Raw genomic sequence first — 15,732 nt, forward strand, 5'->3', positions numbered from 1 at the left:
TATTGCTATATATAATACATATGGGGAACTAGTCTCTAATGAACAGCTGTATATTGCACAGTAAATTAATGACACTAGACAGTATCATTTAAGATATCTTTGATATTTGTGATTACTTTCACAGCAATACTTGACATTATTGTTTTATGAGTTTGAAAAACTTAGATCTGAAGCAAAAGCCTCCCAGATTTTGAACTATTATTCTGGCCTGTCTCATAAAACCCTTTGTGAGGAATTGCTAGTACTGAACACTGGAGAAAGTACAAGATAAATAAAAAGTAATTTAAAAATGAGTCTGTAATATGAAAAGATTAAGTAGTAATGATGGCAGACATGCTAACTTAAATGTTCCTCTCCTTTCCAGTTACATTTATTTGCTACTACTTATTAATCGGTAAAATATTTTTTGTTGGCCTCTCATTGCTCCCGTTGTGCAAATCTTGGGAAAATGGAAAGAAAAAAAGATAATTTTGTTTTTTGGAAATGTTGTAAAAAAAAGATAGAAAAATGACTGCCTTACTTACTTTATTTTATACTTCCCACAAAATGATTGAATTTAATTAGGAGATATTTTGCATTGGTTTGTGAATTAGACACATCCACCTAAAGTATTTTTATGTTACTATTTAAAGATCTGTTTTTGCTTGAAAGTTTGTGACAGTATTAGATTTTCCAGTTCTAATGGTCTATGCCATTTTATTTAGTAGAAAAAATAGGTAGTATGATTACTGTATCTTAATTTTTTGTGTCATATGTCACCTTTTTTCTCCCCTCTAGGTGAAGTATAAAGGAGCTGCTAAGAAAGACCTTTCCAACTGTCTTTATCAGCAGATGCCAGCCACAATTGACAGTGTATTTGCAAAAGAATTAATGCAACTTCAGAGCAAGGTACAATTTTAGAATCACAAAAGTGATTTTTAGATTAATTGTGTGACAGAATATGATCAATTTGAACAATATATTTCAATGGATACTTGGTTGCCTGCTTGATTTATTTGGGTGAATTTATCATCCAGAGTTTATCACCGTAACTTCTTAACTTCAAGAACTACTCACTGTTAAAATGTTGACAATATTACTCGTTATGTTTATTGAATATAAATTTAAAACCTGCTAGTACGTTCATCAATCCAACGAAATCCATTAGAATTCCATGAATGCAATAAGGAATTATTGAATTCAGTGACATTGCACTATGTAAGATTCTTATCTTATATAACAACCATTTCAATTTGGGTGTTGTATTAGCTTTATAAAATGTTTGATGCTGAAGGGAAAAAAAATACTTTAATGAATTTTAAAGGCACTTACTGGTAGCAGTGAATGTACTTCTGATGGTCTACATGCTACCACTCACAAAAAATTTTATAGCATTAAAAACATGAAATCAAGTATATTGCACATAGTATAAAACATGCAAACAACCAGTAAAATAGTAAATTCCAGTTCAGTTGTCTCAAGGGTTTAAAAATGTGATACCCTTAATGTAGGCAGGTGACCCTTCACTTCCATTGATCTCAGTGGAATTGTGAGTCTTAAGTATGTGTAATATGAATGAAGTTACAGATTTTCATTGTTACTTATGAGAATTACAGATGATAGACGGTCATGTCTTTCTTTCCATCAAGCATCTGTACCAAGCATTTTTCTTGTTTTGCCTTTCTCCTCTCTTAAAGATATTAATTACATATAGTTTAATACAGCCAGTCTGTGAAATGAACACGCTCCTACATCCATATTATTGATTGTATGTCAATATGCATTCTTCTAATGCAGTGATTTTTTTTCAAACAAAGGAAAATACTCATAACGAAAGAAAGCACTGAAATCTCAGGACAGCTTGTGGAGAAATGTTTTGATTTAAAACAATGTGTTAATCAAGGCTCTATTAAGCAAATATAATAACAGAAAGTATATTTTAGCTTTCATAGTTTGAAAAAGAACATATATACACTCAAGTTAAAGCAGCACAGTAGCTGAAATGACCTTAATGTGACATTTCATTGTAAAGTGAGTGATTAGAAAAATTACAGTAGAAATAAATTGGGAATTGAACTTGTGTAACATTTTTAAACCTTTAGCTTGATTTATAAAACATTATTTAACTAGTTTGCCACAGACTTACTTCTGGATTCATTCCAAATGAGTACATTCTACATTAGTTTACACAAATGAGGTTAATTAACATTGGTGATGTGGCAGAAAAGATAAAGAACCGAGACTAAAACTGAAACCATTTGATTAATCAAAAAAACCCTTTTAAGGAAAAGACTGACATTTTCATTTGATATTTTTTGAAGGTTTTCTTCAATCATCCAACAGTCATAGAGAAACAAATATGCATATAGGATGAGTTATATTTAAGCAGAAACTTTTCCTGTAAAATTCATACCATCCCCATAGGAATAGATGCATTATAAATCATAATCTACCATAAAACTTAAAGATATGCTGACATATTTTTCCAACTTGTGGTTACTGTTGCAGTGGACCTGAATTTAATGCTACTTTGAGAGAGATCCTAGGGGATTTTCTATTGGAAAATCTTCTCTATGGTATTCAAATCTAATCCATATTGTGCCTATCACTGCGGTACCTAAGTAGCTAATACGAGGATTTCAGATTTCAGCTGGGTCAGGATGTGGCAGAGAGGATTTCTGCTGCATCTGTCTAGCTGGGATTGTGAATTTACAGGTCATCACTTTAGCCAGAGAAGACCAAGGGTATGCTGTAGGAAGGAGAGAGAACAGCACCGTCTGTCCATTTTGCCAGCTCTCCTGCAAAAAGGCTGTTGCAAGCACAGAACTGCAGTCTGTTTCTCAGTTATAGTAAGCTGATTTTTAATAGGTGCTGATTTCCTGAGAGCTGCAAAATATGAGTATGTGTCCTCCTCCCCATCCGCATCAGAACAAATTTACACCTTTGTCTCCCTTTTCATGCTTCTTGGGTGCAAGGATGGGCTTGAATGCTTTTGTAGCCAGATCAAGCAGGTGCTTTGTCGCTCTGTGATGCCATGTTCTTGGCAGGATCCGTAGCCTCATTTGCCAAGCCAGTGTGTTGGGACTAGGGGATCACTGTGTGGAAGAGAGCGAGCCACTGACCCTCCCCACTACTGCCTGCCGGCACAGGACTGCCGTGGCTGGTATGCCTTTGCTGGGTGATCTCCTTACACAGGTGTGTCCTTGGCAAATGGTCTCTCCCATGAGTTGATGTTTGATCCTGAAATGGTGCTGCTGCACTGCTGCTGCCCAGCAGCTCCATTTTCAGCCTACCTGGATCTAGCCCAATTTATTATTTTTTTAAAAATTAATTTATTAATTTTATACACAGTTTCAGATCACACTCATGATTTAGGAACTTGGAGGCAACAAGGGGAAATTTCCTTTTTCTCGCGAGAAATTATTCCCCACCTGCAGCTGCCCTTCACTGTCGTCTCCAGAGGAAACAGACTGCCATAGCACCATCTATCACTTTTGCATTCTCTCACTGATACGGCAATTGTCATTGACTTCCGTAGAGCCAGGACTTTGTTCTGCAGGGTTCCAGCCATACAACATCAGCACTGACAGGATCTTGCCATAATGGATAGCAAAAAACAGCCTGACAGTTGTGGTTCTCCTCCTGTGGAGCTTTCTCCTTGTATTGGCTGTATTGATTCATGCTCAATTTCCTCTTCCAGATACACAGGAAAGACTAAACCAAGATCTCCTCTGCTGGCTTTTGCATAAAGCCCACATTTGATCTTTTGTGTTTTATGTAGAACTGGCATGAAGATGGAAATAAATACCCATAGAGAAGGAATTCCATCCAAAATTTTGACAAAAAATCATGACACTATTTATGGGAAAAAAATGTTTCAGGAGAATGAAAAAAAAATTTCATAGCCTCGCATACTTGGGTGGCTTTTATAAATTTCTTTTTTTCTTCTACGCAGAAAACTTGACTGTCACCTTCTAAATAGCTTTCTTAAAGGTAAGCAACCAGATTTTCCTCCCTCTCTCTCTTTTGTCATAGCTGTCCCCCAGGTAAGCTGGAGACAGCAGGAGAAGTCCTTGTCCCCACTGCGTAACTTCACCTTCCTTGCCAGCCTAGAAAGCTCTCACCGATTTCCCTGTTCTCTGCAATGAGAATATAAAAGTTGATGAGAGCAGTCTAGGCAGGGAGCCCTCATTTTGATTTTCCTGAGAGGAAATGGAAATTTTCTGGAAAAATTGCAATTTTCCTGTGGAAAACATTTCTGAAGGAAAATTTCTGATCATTGCTAGCTTTCTGCCAAGTCTTTTTCTTGTCTGAAGACCAGTATACCAAATTCTTCCTTACGCAGAACGTTTTTTTTTTTAGTGAGGTGTCACAAACAATGATAAAGGTATTTAAAATTGCTTGAGGGGAAAACAATGTTGAAAAAAAAGTATGTGTTTCATCACTTTTTTCATCACTTTATTTCTGCCATAAGAAGAGATTGCACTGTTTTTCTTCTTATCTGAAAGGAATAATCTAAAGCAAACTGAAGGCAGTTTAATTTTCTCCTTTGCACAGGGCAATATCTCAAATAGTAACTATATGTCAATGCTCAACAGTATTTTCTATTTGTTTTTAAAGATGATGAGCCAAGTGAATCTTAAGCAATATTTTCAACTTCCAGAGCAAGTTTCAGAGTTTTTCTTACTTGTGGGCAGAATCTTCCTTTTACTTTCATATGTATTTGTTTTACTATGATAAAGTTGGTTTTTTTGTGGTTTACTGCATCGTTTACAATCATATTACACATTTTCAGACTATTTTATGTAATTCTTCATAGTTTTTTATGGTACCAAATCTCATGTTCAAGATTTCGTCTTTTTTATGGTAGCAGGTATTAGTCTCCTGGACTTCTCTAGTTTTGTTTTACACAAATATGTCGGATAATCTAATTCTCTACCTAGAGATTAAAATGGCATTTTATGTGTTCTTGAACATTTCCTCCTACAAAATCCTATATTGTGGATTTTAAGTTCAGAGCTCAGCTTACTGACTATAAAGGGAAATATAAAAATAACATATATAATATATAAACTGTTTGAAGTATTCCAAAAACAGAGAGTCAGTCAGAGTTAAGTTAAAAGAGCACAAAGCTTTCCTTAATGCAGCTTCCTATTGACACACTGGTGTACAAGAGAGATAAGGAAAATAAAAAATGAGTACTTACAAATTAGTTCAATCTGAAATCATACCTACTTAAATAATTGCCTTGTATTTCTGGAGTTAATAAATGGTGCCACTACAGCATGGAGGTTACGTCAGTGACCTATATACTTGATTTCTCTGTAGAGTAGTTTCATATGTAGATTCAATAAAGAAAATTCGTTTAACGTAAAACTTGAAAATTAACATGAAATGTGAAGTAAATGTTCACATGCTAACATGTAAAATAGTGGTTCTAAGAATATTGATAAAACAATAGAATTTTTTTCATGCTTCCTTGGAACTGATTTACAGATCTGGGAATAGTTCTGCACTAAACTGTCCAAAACCAAACTAGACAGCTATTGAACTCCTCCTAGTCTGTAAGTGCTTCAAGGTTACTTAAGTCAGTTAATAAGAATAATGTGAAAAGATAGGAAGAACACAGCTGTCAAATTGCAAGTCAAATAGTCCTATGTTAAGCTAAAGAAACAGTCATCTTTTCCCAAGATATTGGACACTCAATTGTAATTTCTGTTAGTTTTCTCATGTTGGGAGTTGATATGCTCTTGTTTTTTGATGTCTTGGTTACATAGTCCATTCGCCAACAGAAAAACATAGATGGTGAACCAGCAAAGTGGCAATGTAATAAAATATCTGTAAATTAGTAGATTTTGGAAGTAACTGTATGGGTCTGCTTCTCAGAATGGTATGAAGTGGGGAACATCTTAAAAGTGACACTGTGAAGCAGGAGAAGTAGCAAAATAGTTTTTGTGACATATTTTTATATAGTAATTACACTTTTGCAGGGAATCATTTGTTAGTCATGCTTCAGTCTCATTAAAAATTATTTGCTTTGTCAGTTGCAAGATGTAATGAATATAGGGAGGTTGTAGACATTTTTTTGTTTCAGTTTAAGTAGTGTTTGTTCCCCCAGGCGCCTGATCATGATGGATTTACACTGTATTAGGAGATGGCACATTTTGAGTTTCCTAATTTGATACTTTCATTCATATAGTAGCAGTGCAACCCCTCCCCCTCCCCCCTCGCCTTTTTGTCTTAATCTCTCAGCCTATATGTCATTTTGTAATCTGAGATAGTCAGGGCAGATACTAATATATTGCCTTGGGCACCCTGATCTGTGACTCACATGCAATCTTGCTGCCTTAAACACAAACAGATACAACATTTTCTCACAGTTCTAGTATCCTGTCCTAAAAGAGTCCGAATCACCGTAGTCAAGAGTTCCCATCTCAAAACTTTCACAGTATTCTTTTATTGCTATTGAGGGTTTTAGTTTAAAATTCTTGTCCTCTTGATCAGCTTTCAATCTTATTTAGTATTTGCTGTTTTCTTGGGGATTATTTTAATGCTTGCTCCTGAGAGCTATTGGAAAATGAATTTTTTTGATGCTTGCTGCTTCTTCAGGCATCAAAACCCATTGAATTTTCTTAATGTGAGTCTAAAAGCTTCTGACAAGGATAAGTGCAAGATCAGCTTTTCAGGCATTTTTAGTATGTGAGTGCGTGTATATTTAAGTATAACACAGTACAGTGAAAGCTGGATGAATGCCCAACATTGAGCTCAGTTTCTAATATAAAAATGAATTTGTTTATAAACTCACAATACAGTTCCATTTTCCTTTACCATGATGACAATTGAATGTAGATATTATTTTTCTTTGTGAACCTGGGGCCTAATCAAAATGTGTATTGTGCTAGTGATTTCCTAACATTGGAAGAAATAGATGCTTGGGCTATGAGTATTTCATGTAAACCTCTTCATTTATGAGGTATGCACAAAATATTTTCTTTTTTTTTTCTGAAAACAGGAAAAAAAAAGAAACCTGAGGAAATATTTACTTAGCTGATAGATTCAAGTGTGTTTTGAGCAAAAAAACTATGCTTTTCCCTGGGCTGTCTTCTCACCTTGTTAAGGTTAATTTTCTGTTTCTGTATATTTCTTTTTCTTCCTCCTGTCTACTCATACCTCTGCTGCAATAACAGACTCACAGAAATCTCTCTGCTGACTGTGCCTCATATGTCTGTGTTTCGGGTAGAAGCTGCTCTCGTTTTAGGGTTCTGGTTCCATTAAGGAGCTTAATTATTTATTACATTTCTTCCTGAATACAGGCATACTATGGCACTAGGTTTAACCCAGCTATTATTATACCTGCTCTGCCGAGGTCACAGACGTATAATGTTGCTCTTTTCAGGTTCTCTATAAACAAAAACATGATGCTGAGAAAGGAACTTCAGATTACGCACATATGAAGGAGCCTCCAGATATTAAGCATGCCATGCAAGTCAATAAATACCAGAGTGGTGTAAGTACTCCTCCATCTGAAATTAGTTCCCCTGTTTTGGATAGATACGTCTATTATAGCTAACTGAAATGAATTGGACATGGAATATTTTCATATTTCATTAGCTGCTGGTTTTTTACAGTATTTGCTCTGAAGTAATTTGGGACAGGATGTGTGTTTAAAATATGCTGTGAGTAATGGCATGTGACTTTTAGTCTAAACTGCAGTGGAAAGCGGTTGTTATTGTTTATTAGTAGTAATTGCTATTAAGTGCTATCACTTTGAAATAAAATTACAAAGACAGGTTCTCTGAATTCATGTGTACCTACTTGTACTTTAAAAGTGTAAAATGCTCTTTGTTTCCATGAACACCAGCATGGTTTCAGTGTCTTACACTGTCAACATTTGGGTGGTTCTTCAAGGGTTCTGTTTAGAGGAGAGAGGGGGGCTGTTTCTGCCCTGCTCTTGCACACTTTTATGCACATGAATAACTTTGTTCCCATCTCATGAGTAGTATCAAATGAGTTCCAAAGAACAATTTATGACTTATTTTACAGAATCTGAGCCATAGAGTTCAATTTGATGCCTGACACTAGTTTATGCCATTGACCAAAGTATTTGTTCTTGTAGTTTTACTTAAATAATTTACAAATAAATTAGAGTATTCAGCAATATTTTTAAAGTTGGGGTTTTGTTTGGGTTTTTTTACAGCTGCTTGTTAACTTCTTGAAGTTCTTTAGATTTTCACAATATAAAAAGCCTAATAATAGTATTTACATTTTTTATTAGTTTCAAGTCAGGTTTGATTTCATGGTTGAGCTAGCTTATACTAGCTCAATACACCATTGCTAGGGGTGGAAATGCTACTGAGATTAGTGTCTTGAATTATACAAACACAACTTTGAAGAAAAATATCTTAGGTTTTGTAAAAGCTTACTTATGGAAGAAGTAAATTTCAGGAGAAGATTGTCTAAAATAGTGGGGTCGTTTTAAAGGGTACACAAAACCAGTAAGAGCAGCTGACATGTAAATACCTTTAAAGTTATGATCTATTTCCATTCTTCTTAGGTCAGCAAGTCAAGTCAGGTAGGTATGTGATTTTATAACTCTTGTTTCTCAGATAAACAGGGTATTTGTTTGCTGCTAACAATATAGAAAATGAAGCTTGGGTGTTTATTTTGTATTAACTTAAATTTACCCTACCTTCCCTATTGACAGTGTAACAAACACTTTTAGGTTATGTAGGCTGAAAGCTAAATGTCAATGTTAGATGTATGTCCATGTGTGCAGAATCTTGACAGCTGGCTGCTGATTAAAAGGCTGCTGGAGAACTTCAGGGAAGCATTATGTTTGAAGAACAACTTTTTCTTCTGCTGGGAAATACATGTGTTGGAACTCCCAGCAGTAATTTGCAACCTGCCTTGATTACAGAATTCCCTCTTCCTGTCAAACTCCGTCCGTCTCTGCTGTTGGAAGCATCAGGATGTCAGATTGATGGAGGGTAGGAGCTGGGAACATGAACTTCTCTCCCTATAAGCAAGGGGTTTTTTTACCTAGCAGTAGGAATGATAGTGGACTACTAGGGAAGGAAATAATGTTGGGAAGAGAGATGGGAATCCCTCTCAGAGAAGGTGGTGGGACCAGGAGGAATGAGTTTTTGAATCAAATTCATGATGGTCTGAGGATTAGTATGCTAGTGCAAAACCCATTCCCCTTCTACAGCTGTACATCACCTGCTAACAGAGTTAAGGAGAGCAGGGTACAGATGTAAGAGTAAGTGAAATTCAGTTGTTTCATCTTCTTTCACCCTTAAAGCAAGCAAAAAAAAGGAAATGCAGGCAAACATAAGAGGGAAGGATATTTTGATAAATGAGAACTTTTAACAGCATGTTAAAAACAATGAAAAAATATGAAGGCAATTATTTTCAGCCTGAGCAAACTTCAAAAAAACAAAACAAACCCTCTGTATCCAACATAGAACTCTAACCAGTTAGTTTCATCTGTTTAAAAACAGATTCTTTCTGGTTGCTCATGGGGAGCTGCAGTGCAATGGGGGTATATCTTTATCACACATAGAGGAGCAAGTTATGTAAGTCCAGTTATTGTTCAGTGGAGTTACGCAGCTCCTGCGGGTAATTCTTTGGGCACCATGGTGAATAGCTGCGGATTTCTTGTTTTGTAAGTACAGGTTTAATTAAGAGCCACGTGAGTTTTCATCTTTGAATCAGAGCGTGGAATAGTGAGCATCCCAAATGCGGAGCATTTGTCTTTCCGAACTATTTCAGGCTATTTGTAGAATCACAGCTTTGAAAGTGCAAGAGAAAAGGAGGGAAACTACTGGGGGAATAGAAGGACAAAGCTCTTTTATCTACCAGTCAGTACAGTATACCTATGGGAGCAGAACGTGTGTTTACCTACAATGCTCTGCCAACTCAATTCAACCTTTACATGCAGAGTTTGCATCTAATAGGATTAGGATGTGTTTAAGACTATTTACTCAGCCTTAAAATAAGGCTGACATTTATACTCAACTCTGTGAAATGTGCAATTTCCTTTAAAAATTAAGACTGTATTCAACTTACAATACATTTGTGCTGACATTTTGAAACTGTCATGTGCTGTAGGCCTTCACACCACTTTGAATATCATTAACACGCTGTATAAGCCTGGGCTGAAGCTGCATAATAGGGAAATACTGTAAAATCTCCTGAACAATGCGATCATGTATAAGAAAAACATTTTTCTCTTCTTTATGTTTAGACTGAAGAAAATTGCTCTCAAAAGAACAAAAGTGTCTTTTTTTTAATGATAGGGAATTTACTTGAAAAATAATTTAAATACTACCTAATGCTTGAACGAATGCATGTTTATCCAAACCAGAGTACTTCTCTCTATAAATTGTGTGTGTTTTGTGAAGTGAATGTTAATGATATGACTTCTTTGGCACACAGAGGCGTTTGGAGAAAACTGAAGTAGGGACCATCAGCCTACTTTATGTCTGTCATTTAGTTGATGTCATTTAGCTTGACTAGAAGTTTCCAAACTTGGGACCAAAATTAGGTGGTGACCCTTAGAAAACCATCAGGTCACAAAATAGTGGTTCACCTTAGATGTAGCTGAGGATCAAATGCATGGAAGAACGTAATTGGACGATCAAATGACACGACAATGAAGCTTCTAAAGCAGAGAAAACACTTGCCACATTGTGCCGGGGTGGAAGCTGCACATAGCATTTCATGAAGGTACTCAAAGCTGTGGATCACAGTTTTGTCTGTTCCATGACCTGGTCCATCACTGAGCATTATGAATAGCAAAACAATGTTAAGTATTTGTACAGCAATTTATGTGTTCTGCTTGGTTAAAATTATTGATTCTCCTCACAGCATTAAATTGTATGAAATAAGGAAGTGGTGTTCTGATTTTACAAATAAGAAAACTGCAATAGACTGTTCTGTGGACATTTAAAAGGCAGTTTGCATATTTGAGGTTGGAGCCCTGGTATCTTTTCTCTTATGCTTATGTGCAAAACAGTGCTGCTTTTAAAATGTTAGTTGACAGTTGGGCAAACTTTTGGTGTATATGTATTCTTCTTGCAGTTCATATGATGTCAGTAATGGTAATTTAGAATGTTTCACTGACCATCTAAATTTGAATATTTCAGAAGTCTATATTGTCTTAGGAGTAAGCTTTTTTTTTCATGTTCAGGATATTGCGCAGTCACAATCCACACAAAAAAAATTTACATTCTTCCTGATAAGACCAAATCAGCAGATCTTAAACTTGATGTGCTTAAACGCCATCAATAACATACCAAAATGTCAATGTTTGTTTTGATGCAGATCATGTTAAAGTCAAGCTTCTCCTGGCTCTCTGTTCAGCATCTGCATTAGAAAAATCACCTTTCACTGACTTAACTTTGTGCTGACAGTGGTTGTCAACAGCAGGTCCCCCTGGACCACTTCCAACTGGTGCTGAAAATGATGTGTTTACTCCTGATGTAATTGGGACCAATCAATTTTCAAGCCCATTACTGGAAAGGATGACTGCATCAATCTGTAATGGGCCAGAAATGTGTTTGTCTCTTCTACACGAGCCGGGAAACAGTTTTCAACACCATTTGAGTGGGGATCAGAAAAGCTGTTGCCAATGATGATTGTCACCAGCTAGTCATTTTCTTAGTGTTGATGGACCCCAAAGTGCAGATGAGAGAAAAGGGGGCAGAGACACAGCTGACAAGCCATTAGTTAGTGGACTTGCAGCTCTTAGAAAATACTAAGCAGGGATGAACAGTAGGAGACATTCTCTTGCAGATAGGTGTTCCCAGCTCCCTGCTGACTTCTGTGTGTGCATCTCAAGAGGGCAAAGTGTGTTCATAGCTGCTTGTGCATATTTTAATAATTTCTTACCTATAGCTTGGAATAGTTTTGGAACTGGAATAGGGGAGAAGACAAAAGACTTCAGGAAGGGTCTGAGTCCTTTAAACCTAGGTGTGCTTGGGTCACCATGTAGCAGAAGTTTCCGTTTGTTGATTGACACCCTGAGATGTTTTGCAGCCTTGTTAGAAATCTGTTTACTTTGCAGCATTGTAGTGCATTCCAATGCACTGGCACTATCATGAAAGGCGAAGCATCTTCAGGACCCTCAGCTGGAGTAAATAGACCGGAATGTTTATCCTCAGTGGACCTTATGCCTTTTTATAAGAGCTGGAGGTTTGGCCCTATTACAATTAGTCTACTAATTGTGAGCAAGCCCTGAATATTTACCACACTTTGCAAAAACTATTGGCAATTCAGAGTGTGTAATCACATTTGGGATTAAAGACGAGAAGTGGCTTTTGTTCAGATTATCATCGTTTTTAAAAAACACTCAACAATGTAACCATTTTTATTGTAATTTCAAATTGGGGTAGAAGAACACTTCAGATTTAGTTAGTATTTGTAATTTACTATTTGCAACTTCAAAACTAGAGATGGTATAATTGTTTTCCCCTTTTTGTCCCAGCTTCTTTCTTGCATTTCCCACTGGTCTGCTGTAACTTTCCATTTAGGTCTTTTACTGCTGCTCTTAAGTTGTCAGTATCTCGGTTACTTTTTCCTATGCAAAGGCCAGTTTATGCAGATGTTTCGTAGACCTATGGTCCTCATAAGAAGGAGTAATTCTTAAGCCTTTGGTGATGTTTTTTGGTAGAGCCTGAGCAATCCTTTGAAGTGAAGATTGAGTAAGGGCATCGTGTAATGCTTGGAGGTTCCAGTCAGGGTTTGAGCCTCTTGGTAAGGGGCTGAACCAACTCAGGAGAAAAGATGTCCCCTTCCCTGGTTGCTTCTGTTGTTTCTTTTCTTTTGTTGCTTGACTGGGCTTCGTTTTCTCTTCTCCCCTCTCATAGGCTTCTCCACTTTCCATCTTCTTGGTGCCCATGGGTGCACACACCAAGCTGGTTGCTTTGCCCTGTCTACATCTGTTCCCCTGCTCTCCCGGAATAGCTCTGGTTTTACTGTTCTAACATAGCACTATAAAAAAAAATCACTAGATGGAACAGAATAGCAGCTGTGTAATAGAGGCCAGCACACTGTCCCAATGGGAAAGGGTCAGCATCCAGGGATTGAGGTTATTCAGGAAATGGGAAACATATTTTTTCTTTCTTTGGCCTACCTCTGACAAACTACTGTTCTGCTGCATAACATTTTTATTCTCACCGGAGTATGACAAGCTGCAGAATGGAGCAAATATATATTGCAGACATTTGTAAAATGCTAGATGACTTTCCCTCAGACATAAGTAATAGGTATACTGGTTTAGGTGCAGGAAGAAGAATAATTCACTCAGGGAAAGCTATAGCAATTGGCCTTGCATCTAATATAATTGAAAATGGTGAAATATAAAGGACTGTCCCTGTCTTATTCCCTCCTCCTCTTTCCCCCTGAAATTAACCACAATCCATTATTTCATGTACTATATGATCATGTCATTTGGGAGCAATAAGTGACCACATTTCCTCAACTTTATCACCACTATTCTTGATTCTCTGTTGTTAAATTCACTCCATTCCTAATTTCTATTTTGAGCACATATGCTGGCCTTTAATTTGCAATTTACATGGATGATAGGGTGCTATTCAGAAACCTGTTTCTGCTGCCTTTGTGGTTTTCACCTCACCTCATGTGGTCATTAGGATGAACAGCATATAATTAACTAAATTCATGTAAAGCCCTGAATTGCAAATGCTTGTCTGTACATCTAGTTTCTTAAAAAAATAGAGGAAATCTAAACCTAGCCAAAACAAAAACTTCCAGTGATTTTAACAAGCTGTAAGAAACAGTTTCTATTTTCTTGGTAGGTGATACTTCGGGCTGTATTCATCCAACCTATTTATTTATTTATTTTATCAGTGATTACACTTGTGTGTCACTCATTGTAGGTTAAAAAGTGTAAGATCTATTTGTGGGCAAGCGGCCAACAGTGAAACCTATTTAGCTTGTCTACTTAGCTGAAGCCATATGGATGCAAAATTACTTTCTTGTTGCCTGTAAAATATTTGCCAAAAAGTAAGATTTTTTTGTTGTTTTCTTTTTACAATAACATTTCTACAAGTTATATTTGTCGTTGGGTGCTGCAGTTTATGAGTTTGTTGGATTGTACCCAGAGTAAAACTTTACATTGGAAGCAGGAGCTAGATGCAGAGGTTATAAGTGCAGCTTCAAGCTGAGGACTTTCTTGATGGTGAAATACAATCTTGAGAGGTTGATTAACTTTGTTAAACAACAGAAGAAAATCTAAAAGACTGTCAGGTAAAGCAGAAATTATTCCGATACTTTCTATTTCCTGTAGACTTTATTTTATGTTTTCTAACTTTTGCCTGAAACTTCAATTTCCCAGACACTTTTGAATACCAGAGACAATTTTCTTATTCATTCAGAATAATTCAGTAAGACAGCTCTTGGAAATTGGCTTAGATTGGCACATGTGCTACAGCAAGGGAGAGGTAAAAATCTACAGACCCTGGAGAGGGAGAAGAAGGATAACTTGTGGTCTCGGAGCTCTGTAATGTCCCTGAGGTCTATGCTGTTCCTGTGATTGCTTTTCTAAATAGGGAATGTTTGGACTCTCCTACCTGTGGTTTAGCCTTCTGGCCAAAGTCTTCTGAGCCCATTCATTATAGTAGTGGCTTTTGCACAAACAGAAAGATTCAGTCTTGTACTCCACATGCTGGAACACTCAGCCTTCTTGTTCCCATGATTGTGTAAAGGAGCAGATAAGTGGAGTTGCGGGGAGTGGGGGATGCTGGGGTGGAGTTGTGTCATTGAATTACATACCAGCTACACGGCTGCCTATTACTGAGAAAGACGTTCACCGTGGTAGAATTACAGTTTCTGTTCAGTGTAGCTGTAATCTGCTAGGCTACGGTGCTCAGTATCGGGGCGGGGGGGGGGGGCAGTTTATATTAAAAAAGGGTACAGCATAGAAAAAAAATGCTGTCCTCTTAGAAGTCCTCTGAAATTTAATGATAAAACATGATATTTGGGTCTTTGCAGTGCTTTAATTTTCTTCTATGCTTCTGAGCAAAACCATTTTTCATTTTAATACTGTATTTTATGCTTCTGAATGTCTTCCTTATCCTGTTAACCTGTGTGTGGGTCTTACTAAATAATCCCTGTCAAGCAGGACTGTGTTGGAATAAATTAGGCAGAATCCTGTTGAATTTGATGGCTGAGTTGTTAGATCATTCAAAGATTATTTATAAACTTAAAACGTTTTTGTTTGATTGTTTTAAACAAAACTGGTTTTTGTTTGACAGGTATCCTATAAGAAGGATGTGCAAGATACTCATAGATACACTGAAGTGCTGAACAGGCCAGACATAAAGATAGCAACTGAGATAACAAAGATAATAAGTGATGTATGTTCTTCTGTTACTCTATTTGTATTTTTTAGACATATTATCTTATTTATTCCAATTTCAGTCAGATTGTTTAGAATGCTGCTGAAATTCTCAAACGTCATGAGCAGAAAACCTGCAACCCCAAATCTGATATGGAGGTTTGATTAAAAAAACCCAAAACCCAACAAAAAACCTCACCTTGCCTGGTATGTTACAAAGTTACGGGTTTCTTCTATTTTGATGTTGACAGTATGACCTTTGCAATTATTGGTCATTGATCTAAAGACAACATTAAGCTTACTAAAGTTGGTTTTGTTTCAGCTTTATTCATGATAACCATTCTCAAAATAAGTCATATGCTCGTAGGCTATACTGCACTTCAGAAGACATA

The 15,732-nt window shown here is 36.6% G+C and overlaps 1 protein-coding gene across 6 annotated transcripts in view; it reads left to right on the top strand.

Moving 5' to 3' along the window:
- NEBL (nebulette) overlaps window positions 1-15,732 on the top strand; it is a 280,541-nt gene that overhangs the window by 192,281 nt on the left and 72,528 nt on the right. For 3 of the 6 annotated variants that reach the window (XM_059819107.1, XM_059819109.1, XM_059819110.1), the window contains exons 4-6: window positions 778-888; window positions 7,376-7,486; window positions 15,258-15,359. The exons of the other annotated variants lie outside the window; for them this stretch is intronic. In XM_059819107.1, coding sequence (XP_059675090.1) covers window positions 778-888; window positions 7,376-7,486; window positions 15,258-15,359 — 324 coding nt within the window. The remainder of the gene's footprint in view (window positions 1-777; window positions 889-7,375; window positions 7,487-15,257; window positions 15,360-15,732) is intronic. 6 annotated transcript variants of the gene reach the window in all.

This window comes from Gavia stellata, chromosome 6 (genome assembly GCF_030936135.1).
Source record: "Gavia stellata isolate bGavSte3 chromosome 6, bGavSte3.hap2, whole genome shotgun sequence".
Classification (NCBI taxonomy): domain Eukaryota; kingdom Metazoa; phylum Chordata; class Aves; order Gaviiformes; family Gaviidae; genus Gavia; species Gavia stellata.